The following is a 22,929-nucleotide window of genomic DNA, read 5'->3' on the forward strand; positions in this document are numbered from 1 at the left end:
TTTAATGTATATTGTAATTTTTATAGCCATTTATTCATGCAATGTCTGTGTTTAATGATTCTGACAGATATTTATCATAATATAGAATTTAGAGATGTTTTAATATATAATATAATTTTTATAGTCATTTATTCATGCAATGTCTGTGTGTAATGTCCTGACTGATGTTCATCATAATATAGAGTTTAGAGATGTTTTGATGTATAATATAATTTTTATAGCCATTTTTTTATGCAATGTCTGTGTTTAATGTCCTGACAGATATTCATCATAGTATTGAATTTAGCGATGTTTTAATGTATAATATAATTTTTATAGCCATTTTTTTGTGCAATGTCTGTGTTTAATGTCCTGACAGATATTCATCATAGTATTGAATTTAGAGATGTTTTAATGTACAATATAATTTTTATAGCCATTTTTTCATGCAATGTCTGTGTTTTATGTCCTGACAGATGTTCATCATAGGCTTAATAGCAGACAGGAAATACCAACAGTTTAGACCAGTACTGGACACCTACATCAATGAACATTACAGTGTCACGTTTGCAGATCAGTGAGTATCCTGACATTGCAGATGCTAAACTAGTAATTACATGCATTTTTTGAAGGGGTCTTTTTCATTTATTTTTTTTAATAAAGTTGTGATGAAGAAAGATTGTCATACAGGTGAAATATTTTGGTCTCGTGTGTGTTATTTGCACTTGTGATGACTTTGCCGCTTCTAATACTGAGTATAATTACCTTATACTTATGGATGTCACTCTGATTAATACACTAAAACAACAATGACAAATAAATTACAACAGTAGATGAAATGTAAATACAAAATGTCATCTAATCCTTCTTCTACATTTGCTTGCATTTCAAAACGTGGTACTCTTGTGAACAAATCAAAGATAATGACATTTGAATTAACCTCAATTGTAGAAATGAGAGATATATTCATGGAGACAAGAAGAGTTCACTGCCTGGGAAGAGGAAAAGGGCATTGACCCCTGAAACACTTTACGTTAGTGCTGTCATTCAGCTTTTGAACTGATGAGTTGACCTCATGAGTGTTTGCTTTATTGTGTCTCATATTCTTGTCCTTCTCTCGACAGTAAACTAGCCAAGGTACTCAAGGAGTACCTAGACAGTGCCAATGAGGAGGATGGTCCCACTCAGCTGCTGCAGGCCCTCAAGGCCATCGAATACCTCTTCAAGTTCATCCTCAGGTCACGCAAGCTCTTTGTGGCGTGAGTGACCTTTCACCTTTCCATTCCCTGAGGCTCTGCCATCTGTCCCTTCTTAACTGTTTCCATCTAGATATGTTACAATGTCATTGTGTGTCTACAATTGATTCAGATAATACTGAATACGCCATATATTTAGCGAGTCTAAATTTTCGCGAATTGAGACTTCCCGACAATTTTGCGAGTGGTGAAATTCACGAACGTGGCGTACTGTGAGAATGGAGAAATACCTTAGTACATACCTGTGCATTGCATTCATATTGGGATCAGAGTCAATATTTTTGCGTGTCTTTAATTTCGCCAATAGGAACACAGAGAATTAGCTTAACACAGCTGTGACATTGTGTATACTACTACTTTTTTTTTTCTTCTTCTCCATATGTCATTGTAGGCTACAGTAGACAGGTTGGAAGAAATGAACAAACAGTATGAGTGTGAGAAATTAGAGTAAAAGCCTATTATTATCAGTCTATTGTTCAGTGTAAAAGAAGCTGCATCATCCCAATATGACACAAGTGACTGGTAAGGTGAGATTGTTGAACCAATACAGAATAGGATGGAGTCATCTGAGCAGGCAGCTACTGCTTCATTTTTATGCCTCCGCCAACGAAGTGGCCGGAGGCATTATGTTTTCGGGTCGTCCGTCCGTCCATCCGTCCGTACGTCCGCACGTCCCGTTTTGTTTTTGTCGATATCTCAAGAACCGTGTGGTGGTTTTGCATCAAACTTGGTATGAGGGTATATCCTTGGGGGATGATACTTTGTGTGGATTTTAGGGTCAAAGGTCAAAGGTCACAGGTTATTTTGTGAAAAAAAAATTTGAAATTTCATGTTTTTCTCCATATCTCGCAAATGGTTCAAGGTATCTTCATGGAACTTAGTATATATGCTTGTACCGATGGGCAGTGATTATCTAGGGAAGTTGGGGGCCATGGGTCAAAGGTCAGGGGTCAAAGGTCAAGGTCAACTCCTCAAAATATAGCTACTTTCCTTATATTTATGCAATGCCTGAAGGATTTTTTTAAAACTTGATGTATGCATGTATATAACCCAATATATATTCTGTGGGAAGTTTCTTGCCAAAAGGTCAAAAGGTCAAAGGTCAAGTGAAAGTGCTAAATTGCACTTTTTCCTCCATATCTCAAAAATAACTCAAGGTATTGTCATGAAACTTACATATTTATGCATGTTCTACCTAACAGTGATTCTCTTTGGAACTGTGGGGTCAAAGGTCAAAGGCCAGGTTTCGATAATACTATTTTACCATTTGATACTGAAATTATACTTTTTCTCAATACCTCGAAAATTACTCAATGCATAAACTTGTAAAAGGGTCAAAAGTCAAGTGAAAATCATCAGTTCCCCCAAATACCTGCACTCTGACGTTTTAATCATTTATCCAATTGAACCTAGTTCTAGGAAAGTGAACATTAAGCACATTTGTGGCAAACCTGTCATTTTAATATTTTGCCAATTGTGTGAAACTGTCATCACACATTGTCAAGACATTGTACTATAGACCTATTAGGAGAACCATGTATTATGGCGGAGGCATACACCAGTCGCCGTAGCGACATTTCTAGTTTTATTTAGACATTCATTTTTTTCCTTTTTGATGGGGGGGGGGGGGGGAGGGGGAATGGAGACAAAAGATGATGTTTGGTCAGGATTTGCTAGACTCTATTTCATCTACTTGAAACTGTATGCCTGTTTATATCTGTTCATTCCCTTTTGTTTCTGAAAAGGTTACATGGTGAAGCCACAGGCAAGCAAGGATTTGAGTCTTCCATGAGGGAGGTCTTCCGTTCTCTCAACTGGCTCATGACATACACAGACGACAGGATAGTGTTGTGTCAGGTAGGCGAAAATGCGCTGGTTATTGCACAGTCTTAAATCAAGAGCATCTCTTGTGTGTAAACATAAGGGTCCTCTAAGGGTCATTCACATCTGAGTCAGCATCAGAAGAAAAGTTGTATCAAGCTGTTTGCCCCAAATAATTTGTACTCTAGTTAATTTCATTGATCTATTGTCTATTTCATTGATCTTTTTTATGAGATTAGAAATACAAAATCCAAATGAAAGCATTTGTGAGCTTAATGCGTTCAGGGTTCTTCCACTGAAGGTTAAGTGATTGTGGAAAAATGTAATACTTCTTCCTTACAAGTTTTCATAGGCTATTGAGGTTGTTATTAAGTTTGTTTCAGCTTTACCCCCACCCCCTTCCCCAGCATTCCCTTTTACTGGAGGCTCCTGCCTTTTAGATAAAGGAATGATATGTGAGAAAAGAAAGCAGGAGTGACTGTTGGTCCACATAGTGACTTACCTCCCTCTTTGTTTGGACACCTGTAGGGAGCCGCCATGAGATTCCTGCCACACATCATCCAAGACATGATGACACAATTCAACCCCAAGGAGCTGGCCATCCATCTCAAGGAGTTCATCCTCAACTTGCCGCCAGACCGCCTGGTCAAGCAGAAGCTGGAGTGTCTGAGAGACTTTGTGCAGAGTGACATCTTTCAAGTCAGAGGTAATGTGACAATGGGCCACCAATCCTCTGCTGTAACTACTCTCTAGATTGATAAGAGTAGTGATATCACTTACAATTCTTGGGGATGAGGTTGTCCTGAGCATTGATATGGAAATGAGGCATCCACTGTGCAATTACTAACGAGCTTTAGATCATCGTCACTTGTGGTTATGACATGCCTCCTTTCAGGTTGGTCAATGGGAACAGCTGTTGTGCTCATGTGCAGAATGTAATTTTTTTGCCTGATAGCCGCGATGTAGGATTAGTGTTACAGATCTAAAGCTTGCCAATATATCCCTTAAAACAAAACAAAAAACCAAAACAAAGCAAAAAAAAACAAACAAACAGATGGATAGAAGAGAAAGGAGTGTTATACTGCTCCCATGTGACATTTTTGTGTGTGCTCTTCTGGCCATATCTCTTGTAGAATTTCATTTACATATTGTATTTAGGTGTGTTATAGTCAAACTTTGACAGCTGTCATTCATTGTGACATTTTTGTGTTCTGGCCATATCTCTTGTAGAATTTCATGTACATATTGTATGTAGGTGTATCATAGTCAAATTTTGATGGCTGTCATTCAAGGCGTAATAACTTGGACAAAGTCTTCCTCTTTGGTAGCCATCTGTACACCTGGGTAGAGAGGAGTGTCACATATAAAATGTTTTGTTTTAGTTTCCAAATTAATATATTATATGAGCAGATTTTTAAACCGTGACAGTGTGCTTTATGTAAATTGAAAACAAGGATCAATGAAATACTACTATCCCGTTGAGGACGGGCTGATTTTGCTACAACATGCAATTCCCATAGACACTTGACCGAGTATACTCGGGACTCGTTTTCTACGGGTTAACAATTCCAGTATCCATTACGCAGGTACCAAGGTTGGGCTTGAACTTTGGACCCTCAGCTTGTAAGTGCAGTGTGGAATGCACCTGACCATGGCATCTCCTAATATGCCGACCACCCCTGTACTGTGCATTTTCCAATATACCTCCTGTAGTAACCCGTTGAGGACGGTTTGGTTTTGCTACCACAACGCATTTCCCATAGACGCTTGCCCGAGTATACTCGGGACTCGTCCTCAACATGTTAAGGATACACTGGTTTTATTTCTCACCACAGAATGTCGTGCGGTGCTGCTACCAATGATGAGCAACCAGCTCCAGGTGTTGATTGAGAAGCGAGAGGAGATGAAGTCATGCGCCGAGCTCTTCTCAGAGATACTTGACACACTGTGGCAGCCCAAAACGGTGAGTCTAGGAGCAGCACATCACTCTGCTTGCATGGATTATGTGATACAGCTTGCCAGGACCTTCCTTCACTCCCTACCACTCTTCACCTTCCCCATTTATTTTTCTCTCTGCCCCAGTTTCATTTATTCCTCAAAAAACAATTAACGAGGACAATCTCCTGTTCGTTCTCCTCCCCACCTACAGTGTAGTTGTTATTAATTACTCCATTACTCTCTGACTGACAACCTTTCCAAGTAAACCTCGCTTGTTTTGTTTGAGTTTTTTCTCAACCATTCCTTTGTCACTCTTTTTACAAGGAGTCAAGATATGCCCCACTTGTTTGTTCTTATCCCAGCTTTGCATTAGGAACTATCTATATATTAATATAAATTTGATACATTGATTTGGTTTCAGTTATGCAAGATGTCATCTCCATACTAAGTGTTTCTTATGTTTTAAAGATTTGTCATCTTCAAGTAGAGGCATTGCCAGTGAAAGTGTTGAATGTGTTTTGTATTGAGTGTGTGTGTGTGTGTGTGGGAGGGGGAGGACAGCACCAAATTATAGTAGTGAGATCAGCTTATCAGCATAGCATGTTGCATCATCATCCCATCTCCCTGGAGACCATTGCATACATGCTAAAGCTTTCTCACATTTTTCTTCACTCTCACAGAAATGCACTCATGGAGACACGTCAGAGCTGATGCACACGCTGCTCCGGACCCTGATTCAAGCCGTCATCCACATGTTCTTGAACAATGATGACAAGCTCATTGTGAGTATTGATCTCTAAACTCTGGACACCTCTGTGACTGTATAGCTGAAGGAGAGATAAAGAAGCTGACATCATTCAGATGGCAGTGAGGATATTTCTATATATCAGCTGACAAGACAAGGACTGAGAGTGCTCTGTCTCATTTCATCTCCTCAAATAGCTTGAAATTGTTATTTATGTATTAATTAGGTGTGTTCAAAGACAGGAGCATAAGGAAATCAAAGTTCAGATGGTTTTGAAGGTTTTTCTTCCCTTGTAATATTGTTTAGGTTATTTCCTTGTGATAGTAGTTTTATTTTTCAACATTATATTGCCGTATTTCCCTCCACGTGCTGGTTTGGAGAAGACAGTCAGTGCCCTGTGTACATTTTCATGTTTTTATATCACATAGAATTCCATACACACATGGGTTATCATTCTACCGTTGTCATGTTTTTGTGGTATTTTGTCAGCTTTTAGTGTGAAAATGTATTTGTATTTAATATTTTAGACCCCCACAGGATGATTAATGTGGATGCTGTGAAATTGTTTAGGGAGACCAAAGTGACGGGTAATGACATATACGTAAGAAAAGGAATCAGTCAAGAAGGGAAGTTGATGAATATGCTTGAAAAGAGTGATTAAAACAAGTTGCATTGTGACCATAATCTCATTTCCAGTACATGAGCATATTTGTGACCCGCTACAACAAAAGGATCCAAAAGTCGGGGAGGACAATTTTCTGAAAATGACATGACATTATTCCCTTACTCTTCTACTTTAGTTTCTTATATAGCACAACTCATAAAAGCACTCGGTTGCGGAGATATCAATGATTTTACTAGCGCATGTCAAGTGATTGACGAAATCAGAGTTTCGAGAAAAACGCCTTGAAAGTTTTCCTTCCGACGCTAACATGATCAAGGGGAGGCGAGACAGTTTTCACCGCTTGACAATAGAAGGTATGCTCCTAGCGACCTCTGCGATGTTCATTCAAGCTTAGCCCCAGCGGTCTACGCACGACCAATCAGTAATCAGGATGCCACGCACTGACCAATAAGATCACTCCCTCGTTGCTAGGGGCGGAGTCTAGTTGCCGCGCTAAATCCAAGTCTTCGGACACGTTTCTGTTACGTTTAAAGTCGGAAAATTATGGCCCAGAAAAACGCTAATTTCTTGAATTTCGTGTGGTCACTTAGGGTGCGTTCGAGCGCTCTAAAGCGAACCAAAGCGAACTGAACTAAAGCGTACCGTACCGTACTGTGCCAGTTTGGGAGCGTTCGAATGCTCTGTTGAGAAAGCGTACCTCTCGAGTTATTTTTAGAAAAGGTCACGCTTGTTTGTAGCAAGAAGGTCATTCACCTTGCGCTTGACCTACTTACAGCTGTCCAGAACAAAGAGAATGATGTTTTTGCATTGTGACGTATGCGCATGATACGCGCATGCTTTACAACGAACTTTTGGTACGCTTTGGTACGCTTTTGGAGCACATCGGGAAGTGATCCACTTTTGGCTCGGTACAGTACGGTACGGTTAACTTTAGGAGCGTTCGAACGCTCCCCTGGCGCGGTACGGTACGGTACAGTTCACTTTAGGAGAGCGCTCGAACGCACCCTTAGCTTCGAAATTTCGGCAGATGATAGACAAAACATTAGACTACAAAATTATGCCAAAAACAGAAATCCGATTGTTTTGACCAGTTTTGATGATGTGACTTCAAACTCAATTTTCCCGGCTCAGCCGTCAGCGACTTTAGGATCCTTTTGTTGTAGCGGGTCACATTTGTTCAATGAATGACAGGCAGAAACTAAAAGACCAGGGCCCTGTTTTATGAAGAGTTAAAATTGATTATATAGTTGATTTCAACTGTAAGTCTATGGCAGCCTGTGTGGTAAGGAAATTTAAAATCGATTTTATCTTTTGATAAAACGGAGCCCTGATGAATTGCCGTATTGCTATGATGATTTAATGTTCACGGTACCAACAGGTCCACAGTGCAAATGGATTGAAATTATGTTGATTGTGTGCAGGGCAAGTATGTGGCCCTCATGATAGGACTCCTGCGCCAGATGGGGGACTACCACTACCAGGAGTACATCAATAACTTCCCGACCCGGACCGACCTCACTGACTTCCTTATGGAGATCTTTTGTGTCTTCAAGGACCTCGTCACCAAGAACGTCTTCCCATCAGACTGGTCTATGATGATCCTCCAGCAAAACAAGTGAGTGTTGCTGTAGTACCTTTAGCTGAGGTCGCCACATCACAAAATGAGAATCAGTTGAATTCATATTGCGAACATGTTTTGAAATTGTTTTTATTTCATTTATACATCAACTTCACCTTGCCAGTCATGAAGTGTTTGATTTATGAAATAAGTACTTAGATGCTTTCAGCATTCAGAGGAAAAAAATACTTCTGATTCACTCTGTCATGTCAAACATCATTTCCTTTGCCATCTTTATTTGTATGCCTCCGCCAACAAAGTGGCCGGAGGAATTATGTTTTCGGGTCGTCCGTCCGTCCGTCCCACTTTGTTTTTGTCGATATCTCAAGAACCATGAGGTGGTTTTGCATCAAACTTGGTATGAGGGTATATCCTGGGGGGGATGATACTTTGTTTGGATTTTAGGGTCACATGGTCAAAGGTCAAAGGTCACAGGTTATTTTGTGAAAAAAAAAGGTTGAAAATTCATGTTTTTCTCCATATCTCGCAAATGGTTCAAGGTATCTTCGTGGAACTTAGTATATATGCTTGTTCCAATGGGCAGTGATTATCTAGGGAAGTTGGGGGTCATGGTTCAAAGGTCAGGGGGTCAAAGGTCAAGGTCAACTCCTCAAAATATCACTACTTTCCTTATATTTATGCAATGCCTGAAGGTTTTTTTTTTTTACTTGATGTATGTATGTATTACCCAATATATATTCTGTGGGAAGTTTCTTGCCAAAAGGTCGTAGGTCAAGTGAAAGTGCTGAATTGCACTTTTTCCTCCATATCTCAAAAGTAACTCAAGGTATCATCATGAAACTTACATATTTATGCATGTTCAACCTAACAGTGGTTCTCTTTGGAACTGTGAGGTCAAAGGTCAAAGGCCAGGTTTAGATAATGCTATTTTCCCATTTGGTACTGAAATTATACTTTTTCTCAATACCTTGAAAATTACTCAATGCATAAACTTATAAAAGGGTCAAAAGTCAAGTAAAAATCATCAGTTCCCCAAATACCTGCACTCTGACATTTTAATCATTCATCCAATTGAACATAGTTCTAGGAAAGTGAACATTCAGCACATTTGTTGCAAACCTGTCATTTTAATATTTTGCCAATTGTGTGAAACTGTCATCACACATTGTCAAGACATTGTACTATAGACCTATTAGGAGAACCATGCATTATAGCGGAGGCATATCAGTCGCCGTAGCGATATATCTAGTTTTATTTCAAATTTGTCTGCTGTTTGCTAAGAAGCAATGACTTTCGACCAAATATGATAAGAGAGCAAGTCAAAAAGACTGCCTCCTTCAAGGGGAAAGAAATGATTTTGTAATGTCTTTTTTCTCAATTTTCTTTCCTCTTCTCCCCCCCCCCCACCCCCACCCCCCGCGCAGTGTAATCCTGTCTGCCATGAAGCAGTTTGCACGCGTCCTCCACCGCTCCTTTGTCAAGATCGAGGAGTTTGAGTTTGATCTGTGGAACAACTTCTTCCAACTGGCTGTGTCCTTCGTCACACACGAATCCCTGCAGCTAGAGGGACATCTACAATCCAAACGCAACAGCGTCATTGACATGTAAGGGTTGCAGTGGCATCGGGATGAATGCACTGAGGAGCCATGTGCCCTGTGCTGTGCTGTAGCATGTGCAAATCAGTGTTAACCCGTTGAGGACGAGTCCCGAGTATACTCGGGCAAGTGTCTATGGGAAATGCGTGTTGTAGCAAAATCAGTCCGTCCTCAACGGGTTAAAAGTTGCATAAGTGTATCCCAATTATTAAGTCATTGCTACTGAAATGTCCATATTGGTACATTTATATGTTTGGTCATATTCAGCAGAAATGTAGCAAATTCTGATGTGATAGTCAGTAGAGAACACTTGTCTGGTTTTATCAATGTGCTGTAAGTAAGGGGCAAATGATTTCTAACCTAGATAGAACTGTGTATGCTCATACCCTTTTTTTTTTTTTGCCACAAATGAGGGATATGGTACATTTTTTCATGTACAGTATTTACGAGTACAAGTTTGATGCTAAACTTTCTGAGCTCTAGGGTTATGCCTCATATTTCAATTTACACAGAGTGCTGCACTTAGATTTCAGAATCCGAAATCTGAAATCTGTGGAAGTGCCGCACTCTGTGTAAATTGAAATATGAGGCATGAAAGTCGCCAGGTCCTTTTTACATCTGCAGGAGGCCTTCTTGACAAAGATTTCTATTTCTTCACATCCTGACAAGAGGCCATGCTGATCTGGAAATATTATATAGCGTATTGACATGGGTATAAGACACAAATATTCATCTTCGTAATAGCTTTGTACATCACCTCTCTTAGTTTGCTGGGTAAATGTTTGGTAGCCCTGCATTATGCCGTTAGGTTAAGATACATCCTCTTTGTGTTTATTATGAACAATTGTACCTACCTGTGCAACATCTTTTTAGAGGACTCTTCTGCTCTGTGTGTGTTGATGCAGGTATGGTGACATGCGGAGGACGGTGGCCTTTGAGATCATCCGCACCATGTGGAACTACCTTGGCAAGAACAAGATCAAGTTCATCCCGGGCATGATTGGGCCCTTCCTGGAGGTGGCCCTGGTGCCCGAGGTGGAGCTACGGCGGGCCACAATACCAATCTTTTACGACATGATCAGCTGCGAGTTCAGCATCAAGAACAACTTTAAGATGGTTAGTTGGGGTCCCTTAGTGATCATGGTGATAATAGTTTGTCTTCTTTTTGTCCCCGCCGAACGAGTTCGAGCAGGGGACTATGAAACGGGCTCCGTACGTGTGTGTGTCCGTGTGTCCGTCCGTGCGTCCGTCCGTGCGTCCGTGTGTGATCAAAATGTTCAAAATGCTACTCCTTCGCCATTTCTAACCCGATTTTGATTCTGTTTGCTTTATATGATAGCACTACATGGGAGCTTTGAAACTTCTATAAAGAATTTCAGTTGTGACCTTTGACCTTGACCTTTGACCTATATTGTACATTTTGCTTCAAAATGCTACTCCTTCGCCATTTCTAACCCGATTTTGATTCCGTTTGCTTTATATGATGGCACTAGGTGAGGGCTTCAAAACTTCTACACAGAATTTTGACCTTTGACTTCTTTGACCTTTGACCTTGATTTTTTGCCTATATTGTACATTGGCTACAAAATGCTACTCCTTCGCCATTTCTAACCCGATTTCGATTCTGTTTGCTTTATATGATGGCACTAGGTGAGGGCTTCAAAACTTCTACACAGAATTTTGACCTTTGACTTCTTTGACCTTTGACCTTGATTTTTGACCTAAATTGTACATTTTGCTACAAAATGCTACTCCTTCGCCATTTGTAACCCGATTTCAATTCCGTTTGCTTTAAGTGATGGCACTTGGTGAGGGCTTCAAAACTTCTACACAGAATTTTGACCTTTGACTTCTTTGACCTCTGACCTTGATTTTTGACCTGTATTGTACATTTTGCTATTAAATGCTACTCCTTCGCCATTTCTAACCCGATTTCGATTCCGTTTGCTTTATGTGATGGCACTAGGTGAGGGCTTCAAAACTTCTACACAGAATTTTGTCCTTTGACTTCTTTGACCTTTGACCTTGATTTTTTACCTATATTGTACATTGGCTACAAAATGCTACTCCTTCGCCATTTCTAACCCGATTTCGATTCCGTTTGCTTTATGTGATGGCACTAGGTGAGGGCTTCAAAACTTCTACATAGAATTTTGACCTTTGACTTCTTTGACCTTTGACCTTGATCTTTTTACCTATATTGTACATTTTGCTACTAAATGCTACTTCCGGCGGGGACATATATTACGCACCGCGTAATTTCTACTTTTCCTTGTTTTAAATGTATCACTGTAACACCACAAGTGCTTCTCAGCATGTTACTGTATATGCCATGTATTTAGTGAGTCTTCGGAATCATGGCTACCAAGCAATTTGACAAGCGGTTCAATTTTTTGTGTTTAATGGCATCAGGGAAATGTTATGCACTTCAGATGATGTTTAGGATTTGATCAGTATTTAAAGCCTACCTCTAATAAATTTTGTAGTTGTGCTGAGTAATGTAGATTCAAGAAACCTAACAATTTTCATAAACTGTTTTTCACCCCAAGGAAATTGAGAGACTCAAACTTGTTACTAAAATTTTGTAGATAAAAAGAATATTGGTGCACATAGTTTTTTTATCACTCTCTCTTTGGTGTTCCTTCCTCAGTTTGAACGGGAAATCATCAGTCAGCTGGATGCCCTGGTAGAAGGAGGCAGAGGGGACGAACAATTCAAGGATCTCTTCAAAGAGATGTAAGCTGCTTTTGTCCTTATTACCAGTCAGTAAGAGGCAGTCAGCCTTTTGTAAGTTGATTTTGTACTTGACTAAACCTTCAATGTGTCAATGCTGTATAAAGGCTGTGTGATTTTTCTTATATTGTAAAGCCAGAGATGTCCTTTTTTATGTCAAAGATTAGTCTTGCTCCATTTTGAAGTTCTTCATTTCACGTAGATTTACCCTGTATCCATTGAATAGATGAGTTGATTGACCTTTATTAACTCTGAACACATAAGTTACTGTGGTGATGTAAAAACATACCTTAGCCTTAGGGCCCCTGCCCTAAGGCTGATCTGGGCCACGTGTCTACCTGAATAGGCTGACCTGTGCCACATGCAGGGAGGCTGATCTGGGCCACGTGTCTACCTAAATATCAAAAGGTCTCAGCTTTGAGGCCAGTGAGACCAGCTGAGCAATATTGTAGGTAAAAGTCCTTTCACTCAGTTATAATACATTGAAGATCAAGTGTGTGTTCAAGGATCACAACTCCTACATGCTGAAGTTTACTTTTCCATCAGAGCAGGATGGAAACTAAACTGCAAAGTAAAGTGCTCTATCACACATCCATATCTCAAAAGGGGAAATCATGTAAACCTGTGTGGGGTGTCCAAGGTGACCACTGATGACTAGCACATTGTATCAACCAGTCATATTGTGCTATACAAAAGAAGACTGATGAAAACTTTTGTGTTACGATCCTTATCTAGCCTGGTAGATTTCTGTGAGAAGCATCAGTACTTGCGGGAGAGTGGGGTGAACTTTGTGATCATGGTGGCCAAGCTGCTGGACAGACTGCTGAACTACCGGGCCATCATGCACACAGACAACAAGGAGAACAGGATGAGCTGCATCGTCAACCTCCTGGTAAGGATTGGGATGATGATGATCTGATGATAATGATGATAAAGGGAAAAGGATGACTTTTTGATTTTGATGCTGATGCTGATGGTATTCATGATTGTAATGATGAGGATAAAAAGGTTGTGATGATAGTAATAGTTAAAATGATGATGGTCATATCTCTGTGTCCTTGATAGAGTGATATTAGTGATTGGGCTGATGATGAGTTCAATTGTAGAACTGATGAAAATACAATGTAGTGATGTTAGTAATGGCAGTGATGTTTAGAATGGCAATGATGTTTGCTGATAGATATGTTAAAGATGATGGTGATAATAATCATCAGTAATGCTGCTCTGATGGTATGCTGGTGTCTCTGAAATCATCATACTTGTTGCTTAATGGGAAAGTGGTAAGGTTGTATTAATGAGAATTCTTGCAAACAATGAAGGAAAAAATAGGCAAAGAAGAGAAATGCTGCAGGAAATAAATACATGCCTCCTCTAGTTTGATTCATTTCTTCATGATTGATACTGGTCCTGTGAGCAAAATCATTTCCTTCCTTTTTAAATGCACTTCCATAGATTGAGTCCTGGGGGGGGGGGGGGCATTTCATGAAGCGTTATTTTGCATATTTTTTTCTGGCAAACTGTTACAAGTTACTGGAATCCTTGTATTTGACTGGAAGAGAGCAAATTTGGCCGACTAATTTATCCCACAAAACGCTTCATGAAATGCCCCCCTGAAAGAATTAGTTGATACAAATCTTATAATTTACCTTTGACACGACTGGATAGAATTTGTGTTTCTAATCATACACATTCAGGGAATAATTTTACAAATTTGATTAGCAGTTTTGATCAATGGGAAAATACTTTTATCAAAGTTCTTTAAAGTCGTATGTAAATAATGTGTTACACACAAGAAATTTTGTATAGCAGTCATGTAAAAAAAAAAAAAATGCATAGCAAATTACGATGCAATACCAGCAAAATTTTTGCCTGACATTTGCAAGAACTTGTCTCATGATTACAGTTCGACCTCGATTATCCGGCCATGTCGGGACCGGCGCTCATCCGGATAAGCGAATTGGCCGGATATAGGAGACACAATGTTAATGTATATAGCTGCCGTCCTAGCTGCCGTCCCAGTGCACTGGCAGCTAGGCAGGTAGCGTACCCAGCAGTGGTGGTGTAATCTATGCTAGCCTGCGCAAAATTGTAGTCCCTTCATCACAAAAATAAAGTATATCTCTATGTGAAAATCATACATGTTTTACCTCATTAGATATTGAGAAACCTATCATGCACATCTTATGAAATTAGTGAAATAGATCCATGAAAGTCACTGTTTTTTCTCAATTTTTGGATGAAAAAAAAAGTCCTTCACTGCGTGAACGCGTCCGGATTAATAGAGATTTCCGGATTAAAGGAGGCCGGATAATCGAGGTCGAACTGTATGTGTACAATCATGCTTATTTCTCCGACAGAATTTCTACAAGGATATTGACCGCCAAGACATGTACACACGCTACCTCTACAAGCTTTGCGATTTGCACCTGGAGTGCGACAACTACACAGAAGCTGCCTTCACTTTGCAACTGCAGGCTGATAGACAGAAGGTAATATAATCATGAAGTACTCCACACAATTACTTTGACAAGGAATCAGTTAAGAAGGGGACAATCTTATTTGATGTTTTAAGCAGCTTGTTTATGCTTGGTTTCAGTAGGAATAAATTATTTGTTGAACAAAAACTTTCACTATGAATTCATTGTGATCAATTTCTTTAGTGTACATGTTGCAGTGATGAACAGATTAGAAGTGCCCACATTGTACCGAGATAAGTGTGTTGGACTTCAGAACATGACATGACTAATGAATGTTGATGTTGACTTCAATATGTATGGAGAAGTGAAAGATATTTCCAAATAGACTTGCAGCAATAAGACAGGGTTTTTTTTTGTTTTTGTTTTTTTCCATGCATGATGTTTAACCCGTTGAGGATGAGTCCCGAGTATACTCGGGCAGGTGTCTATGGGAAATGCGTGTTGTACCAAAATCAAACCATCCTCAACGGGTTATTAAATGCCAAGAAATCTGCACTACACAGAAGAAGAGAAGTAGAAAGGAAGCCTACTGTAAGAACAAGAGCATAATCATACTGCAAGCACGTAGAATTTTATGAAAGATTAGTTGCAGGGATGGCATAAAGAGCATTAAATTTTTCATTTGGTTTTTAATGCTGTGTTCCAATTGCATATGCTCTGCATATCACAATCTCAGATTTTATATACTACTGTAAAAGTGGAAATTTTTGCGCAAGTCTTCTGACATGGCCAAGCGCGAAAAATTAGTCGCGCGAAAATATCCACTTCTACAGTATTGGAACTAATTCAGTTTCTATGTATGCAATCTTTAACAATGAACATGCCTAGCCTAGAGAAATCCCCTCCCTGTCATTGTCTTACCAACCCTGTAGTGGACAGACACACCACTTTATATAACGAGTGAGAAGTACCCTGACGCCGTCACTGAGAGGCAGCTGAAAGAAGTCCTGTACTATGACATCATTGAATTCTTCGACAAGGGCAAGGTGTGTGCTGACAGTCCACCCATAATGCAAATTAAGGATTATTCATGTTTGTTGCCTATGATAGACTTTAATACCAGCTTCTGGTAGACAGTAGTTTGACTAGTATATGCGCCTTGTGATTGCACAAATATTGTTTGCGATCGCTCTTTGCGGTGCTTATTATGAGGTTTAAATTATTTTTATGTTTTTAGTGGAAGTTGATGTAGATATGCCACAGCAGAATATGTTTTATGCCTAACTGAGACATCTGTATGCAACAGCTGTGAATGAGAGAATGCATACTGCATCCAGTAGAAGATGAGAGTTTTTATCCTCTTTCTGATTTCCCTACCCTACCTTAAAGGGTAACACAAACAATGTTAAATGAAAGCAAGATATTAAGCAGAAGGGTGAAGATATGAGGTATGAGTTTTCCTCAATTTGTCTGCCCTCTGTACACATGAAATTTATAAGATCCCAATTGCTGATCTACATTTTTTCTGACATGTTTGCAAAGAGTGTAGATCAGCAGTTGTGATCTGAACAAATTTCATTTGTACAGAGGACAGATAAATTGAAGAAACTCATACCTCACAAACAATGTTTATGAATTCTTTGGTAGGGGTGTCATCAATAAACATGACTGCTTTGTACCAAGCAAAATAGCAGACATTCCCTTTACTCACACTGTATTGGTGACCCTTTAGTGGTATACAGACAGATAACTTCTCATGACTAGTGAAAAGTCCCCATTAATATTTGGTCACAGAGGGATAGTCTGGTGATCCTATGGAAGGATGAATCTTTTATTGTGAGTTGTAAGCTACTGTGCCAAGTTAGGAAGAAAAGAGAAAATATAGTAAAAGAAAAGATTTGGTGTGTGTTGATGACATATCACAACAGATAATTTGTCTGATTGACCCAACAGATGTGGGAGAGGGGGATTTCTCGCTGCAAGGAACTTTGCGATCAGTACGAGAGGGAAACATTTGACTATGTGCAGCTCAGCGTGATTCTGGTGAGTTATGTGAACACCTTCAGCCAGTATAGATGATATTAGACATACACGCACACACACACAAACACAACACATATGCAGAAAACTATATTGATACATTTAAATACATAATAAATATTTGCCAGTATTGATAATGTGGTTGCCCACTACAGTTTAAACTTCAATGGCTCTGACCGTGAAAGACATGAGACAAAAGGTCTTTTAAACAAAATATTTTGTTTAAAAAGTAAGCAGTCTGTTGTTTGTGGTTTGTTGTCGAGCCCACCGGAGGTGAGGGGAGACTAAGGGATCGCCTGCGGCGTCTGTCCGTCCGTCGTCCGTGTCCGTCTGTCATCCGTCCGTCCGTCCGTCGTCTGTCCGTAACGCTACATAAACTTCAATAACTCTTTACTCTGGGCTTCAATTGCAATCAAACTTCGAGGGAAGAGGGGTCATACAAAGTTTCACATTTTGCCATATATGACGGTCACCTTAAGGTCAAAGCTTACAGGCAGGGGTCAATGAACTTTAGGGCCCAATGTTAAGTTTTTATGGCACGTTTCTATTATGGGTCATAACTTTTGATCCATAACTCCATTTGTGACCAAACTTGGATGGTAGATGTCCCTTGGGGAGTGGATGGTCACCACAAGGTCAGTGGTCACAAGCATGGGTCAACGAACTTTTAGAGCCCAATGTTAAAGGTAAATGGTCCCGGTGTTTTAGTCAAATGCTTACGCGGGCGCATAGCGCAAGTTTCCTATAGAGACCTACGCTATCGACTCCTCTTTAGCGCTTACGCTTTGGCCCACTTCCCCGAGTCCGAAGAAGTCCGATTCACTGTAGTCAGTGGTCGGATCACAGCTCGGCTCATGATTCAGCTGAGGGGGATGACAGCTTTAGCAAACTTTTTTTGTGATGTCATGATAACAACAGGGTTCCCACAGTCATAGAAAATCCTGGAAAAATTTGTGGTCATGGAAAGTCAGGGAAAAGTCAGGGAATTTGGAAAATTTGTGAAAAGTCATGGAAAGGGGATTTTGGTCATGGAAAAGTCATGGAATTGCATTTACCTCTTGGCTATGGCAGCTTTCCAGTTTGTCGTGTCTGGCAACTGATTGTCTGATTGTCTGATTTTGGAAACCGTGCCAGAAAAGAAGTCATGGAAAGCAGCAATTTAGTCATGGAAAAGTCATGGAATTGTTTTCAAATTTCTGTGGGAACCCCGAACAAGCACATATGCACGCACCCTGGCATTACTACAGACTGCGCGATGCGCAGAGAAGACAACAAAGGCAACGTTACTTAGCAACACTTACGCACTTTACTCTTGATGACAGCTCAACTTCGGTAATCCTTGTATCAATGCTAACGGTGATCGGCAGTATCATCAACAGCGCCCTCTACACTACCGGGACTATGCCCCTTTAAGTTTTTATGGCGCGTTTCTATTATGGGTCATAACTTTTGATCCATAGGTCTGTTTGTGACTAAACTTGGATGGTAGATGTCCCTTGGGAGTGGATGGTCACCACAAGGTCAATGGTCACAAGCATGGGTCAACAAACTTTTAGAGCCCAATGTTATGTTTTTAAGGCGCATTTCTATTATGGGTCAGAACTTTTGATCCATAGGTCCGTTTGTGACCAAACTTGGATGGTAGATGTCCCTTGGTGAGTGGATGGTCACCACAAGGGCGAGACACATTTTGGCACTTGCCTTGTTGTTTTAGTAGGAAATTATGTTCGAATCACTTCTGAAAGGAAAGCATAATGGGGTTTACATTGCAGTGTCAAGTTGCCAATTTATGTAGATGTGGTATGTTCAACACGGCATGTACAATGTACATATATGAATTTATGTGATAAAAAGTCGATTCAATGTATTACTCATTTGTTTTCATTGTGCAGAATTATTGTCGACTTTATTTTTATGTTTGTGGACTAAATTCTTGATTGTGCTGTTATAACAGAGGAGACAAGCAGACCTCTATGATAACATCATGAAGCAACCAAGGCCAGCCCCAGAGTACTTTAAGGTCTGGTATATTGGCCAAGGATTCCCAGCTTTCTTGAGGGTAGGTCAAAGGTCAATGAGCCTTTTCACCATCTTTTGAGTATTGTTTTTTTTTTTTTTAATATTGTTAGACCTATCATGCAGTTTTATTATCAAGGTCATACACTGTGCAAGTGTTAAAATGTTGTCATTCTAGGGGGATATGTTCCAAAGAATTAACGGACACAGATGATAAAATATAGCTAAATAAGAAAGACATGTGAAAGTAAGGTATATCACATGTCTTTAATGTGACTATCAAGATCGATAAAGTTGTTCTATAATTCATACTTTTGGAACAAGTCCTTGTCATTACGTAGTCACGAATGCTAGTACGAGACAATTTTGCAATATTGCCTGCAGTAGAATTGAGACATACAAGATGGTCATACCGTTGAAACTTTCATCAATTACATTTGGATGCTCAAGATGATCAGGATGCATTTGTTGGGTTTCATTTCATAGACTTGTCTTCTCTTATTCAAACCAAGATGTTACATATTGCCAAAAATGCTGACGAAATGAACATAAACAGGCATTTGAAACATTACTGTTTGTCTGTGATTTGCCTTTCAGAATCGAGTCTTCATCTACAGGGGGAAGGAGTACGAGAGGTTGGCAGACTTTGTTGCTAGGCAACAGCAGCTGTATCCCAATGCCACCCTCCTAAACAAGACCACGCCCCCTGACAAGGAGCTCTTTGATAACAAGGGACAGAGTATCCTTTTTTGCCTCTTGCAAAATCTTTTCAATTTTTTCAACTTTACAGTGTTTTTGGAGACATTTTGTATCATTTACTCTACATCGTATTTCCTGTATCAGAGAGGGAATTGAATTGTTGGATTGTGCTAGCTGCTTGTGTTAGGACTGCAACTGCTCTTGCATTAATGTATCTTGGCAAGACTGTTTATTTTCTACAATGCCCATCTGTACTGTCCAGGAGTGGGTGTAGGCCCCTAAAGATGACACTTAGTATTGTTACCTGGGAAAGAGGAAGTCAGGAATAATGCTCTTCAAGGACTAAAGATGCTACAAATAATGTACAAGGTCAGAAGTTCAGCAATGAGAGGTGGATATTTTCATCATTGAATCTATGCTCTTATCTATGAGAAATGAAGTACACTGTATGTGATAAGGAAGGTGTTTCACAGTATGATTCAGACTTTTTGTGTTGACTCTCCTTTTTTCCATGGTGTTCAACCTACAGTGTACAGTATGTAGGTTTAGTCAGCCTCTGCATGTTTGGTGAAACTGTTTTATTTCTTTTATTTTATTCTTTTGTTTCTGACACACAAGTATGTCAGTACTGATTCTTTGACTGAATAGTGTATTAAACCAGAAAATAAAGGGATGCCAAAGTCTCCTCCTTCTTTTCAAATAGCACTGTCCAGCTCTCTGTGCTGTATTTTATTGTTGACCCCTGGGTGCAAATGCAGTGAGGTGGCTCACTCAGAAGCATGTATGCCTTGCAATCAAATGGTGAGGATTGAATCCCCACGAGCATTGCTGAGCAATGTTGTATGTTATCATGCTATCCCCTCTAAGAACACAAAACACTCTGTCCCTCAGATAGGATGTAAATTGGAGATTCCCTGTGTGAGAGAGTTACAACATGTGAAAGATCCCACTTCACATACCTTGTAAAGAGCAGAGTATGAACCAACCAAAGTGGTCTGTCACATACACTCACCCTAAAAAAGGGAATGATCCCTTTGTGGTCTACCCCACAAGGGCCATATGACCAGCATTAGTCAGTATACGGTATCGACTTTGTGTTGTACGAGTGAATGAATGAACCTGAATGAACGTGTTAATGTCATGCTGGAGGAGTGAAAATGAACATTTAATATGGGAATTCTCCTTAACTCTGCATTCTTCCAGTCTTGCAAATTGTCCCAGTTCAACCAAAGAGAGACAACAAGAGGGAGTTCAGAGGGAAGAACATCAGTGAGCAGATTCTCAGGTATTCAACTGAAAACATTTACATTCTACTACCTGTGTCAAAACATTATCAATTATCTCCTTACCTTTTCCATTGAAACTATGTGTGGGTGAGATTGATTATTGTTTACCATTCATCTGGTTTGTTGAAACCATCAGTATGTCATATCATATCAATAGACTTCTACTTTCAGGATTACATGAAGTAAAGAACCAATCTTTGATTCATTTGATGTGTGCTTGTTTCTGGGAAAGAGCTGTAGTCACTTAATTTTTTGTTTTTAATCATATATGTGTGTGGTATAAACTTCCAAGGCATTTGACTGAAGATTTTATTGACTTGTGTTGTCTATCTTGCTTCTGTGAGGAAGGGAAAGGAGAAGGAAAAAAAGAAATCAGCATGTGTCATTTTGTTGGCTGACAATTTTAGCAAGAGGTCACTACTTTAACTGCTATCTATGTGACCCATTTCCTGTGCTCTATCCTACAGCTACTACTCAGTGAATGAGGTGCAGAAGTTTACCTACTCAAGACCTTTCCATAAAGAGCAAAAGGACCGAGACAATGAGTTCAAGACCATGTGGATTGAGAGGACCCACTTCAGCACAGAGTACAAACTGCCGGGCATCCTGCGCTGGTTTGAAGTCACAGACACTTTCACAGTCAGTTTGTGATATTTCAAAAAAACCTTTTTGATGGACAGTCATACATATTGATCTTGCAATAAATTGCTTGAAAATAGCATTACTGTGATATATGTAAAGGTTTTTAAGTTCATATCTATATTGATATTTTTTCTCTCTCTCTTTATAGCTCATGTGAGCCGCACTTTAAGTGAGCTGTTGCGATCATTCATCCATCGGCGTCCATTATGCATAAACTTTTTTTAAATTTTCATGTTCTCTTTGGAAACCACACAATGAATTTTACCAAATTTGGGATGTACATAATTGTAGCATACCTATGGGAATAGGGTCGCAATGTGTTCAAATAGAAAAGAAAAAATAAGAGAATATCTAAAAAACACAAAAACTGGCGCAAATGGAGCTGAGGTGAATAAGTTTGTGTGTCAAAATGGTGTGATTGAGAATGTTTCATTTCGCATGAATGAAGAGCCCTGTTGAGATTCAGTTTTCAGTGATAAAAGAATTTTATCAGACAGTTTATCTTTGTGACACTGAAGGATGAATGAAATGTCTTTACAAGTCTACCAACCTCACAGGTTTTCTAGATTTTCATCATGTAATATTTACTGGCTTGACTCATGCAGGAAGAGCTGAGTCCCATCCAGAATGCCATCGAGAACATGGAGGACGTCAACCGAAAGTTGAGGGCGCTCATCATCCAGCACGAGGAGGACCCCAACCTTCCCATCAACCCCCTCAGCCTGCAGCTCAATGGGGTCATTGACTCGGCCGTCATGGGCGGACCGGTCATGTATGAACGGGTTAGTAGCACGACAGATTTATTAGGACTCTTGAATGCTATCCCTTCATCATGTGTGCACCCATATCAGCTCTTAGTTTTTCAGCGAGTCATTAAAATGATTTTCCCAAAATTTGATTAGAGTGCAAGCGAGACAATCCCACCAGAGAAAAATCTGTGTTGCAGTGCTCATATATAGCATCACAGCACGAGTGAAAATGTGGTGAATAATCCTTATTCACAGACAATTACGTAATACTAGGTTTAAGTGAGGTAGTAGAAATTAATGATCCTTCCACATGACTACACCAGAAAATGGACAAATGATGCCAACCCCTCATGGCTAGCAAATGGTATCAACCGGAAACATTGTGCCATAGAAAGAAGAAAAAATTACCTAATATTGTGCAGGTTACCAAACAGAATTGTAGTGGAAGAAGGAAAAAAAAATGAAAGTCTTCCTGATGCATATGGTATGTTGTCCTCAAAGATTGAATGCAGAAATAAATCAAATCAATAAAAATATATAAATGAAATAAATCAAATCAAATCAAATCACTTCCTAAATTGGATAGTAAGATGAAAAAGATGCTTTTTATCTCCTTGATTTTACTCTCAGGCGTTCTGCGTGGAGGAATACATCACCAAACATCCCGAGGATGTTATCCACATCACAAGACTTAAGGAGCTCTTTGCTGAACAGGTACAGTGTCACTGAAAACATTTTGAGGGAGAGGTATTGGGTAGGATGCATCTTCAACAAAAATGTGATTCTTGCTATGTTTCTTTTGTCATGGA

The 22,929-nt window shown here is 39.7% G+C and overlaps 1 protein-coding gene across 1 annotated transcript in view; it reads left to right on the forward strand.

Moving 5' to 3' along the window:
* The window catches only part of LOC140241716 (dedicator of cytokinesis protein 1-like), a 157,378-nt gene that overhangs the window by 99,944 nt on the left and 34,505 nt on the right, over nt 1-22,929 (forward strand). The window contains 20 exon segments of the mRNA XM_072321466.1: nt 456-556; nt 1,104-1,238; nt 2,981-3,092; nt 3,585-3,762; nt 4,892-5,019; nt 5,675-5,776; nt 7,786-7,979; nt 9,368-9,547; nt 10,444-10,654; nt 12,189-12,274; nt 13,007-13,163; nt 14,629-14,760; nt 15,621-15,734; nt 16,642-16,731; nt 18,683-18,787; nt 19,342-19,483; nt 20,647-20,728; nt 21,197-21,368; nt 21,977-22,153; nt 22,751-22,834. Of these exon segments, the coding sequence (XP_072177567.1) occupies nt 456-556; nt 1,104-1,238; nt 2,981-3,092; nt 3,585-3,762; nt 4,892-5,019; nt 5,675-5,776; nt 7,786-7,979; nt 9,368-9,547; nt 10,444-10,654; nt 12,189-12,274; nt 13,007-13,163; nt 14,629-14,760; nt 15,621-15,734; nt 16,642-16,731; nt 18,683-18,787; nt 19,342-19,483; nt 20,647-20,728; nt 21,197-21,368; nt 21,977-22,153; nt 22,751-22,834 (2,682 nt within the window).

This window comes from Diadema setosum, chromosome 18, assembly GCF_964275005.1.
Source record: "Diadema setosum chromosome 18, eeDiaSeto1, whole genome shotgun sequence".
Taxonomy (NCBI): Eukaryota; Metazoa; Echinodermata; class Echinoidea; order Diadematoida; family Diadematidae; genus Diadema; species Diadema setosum.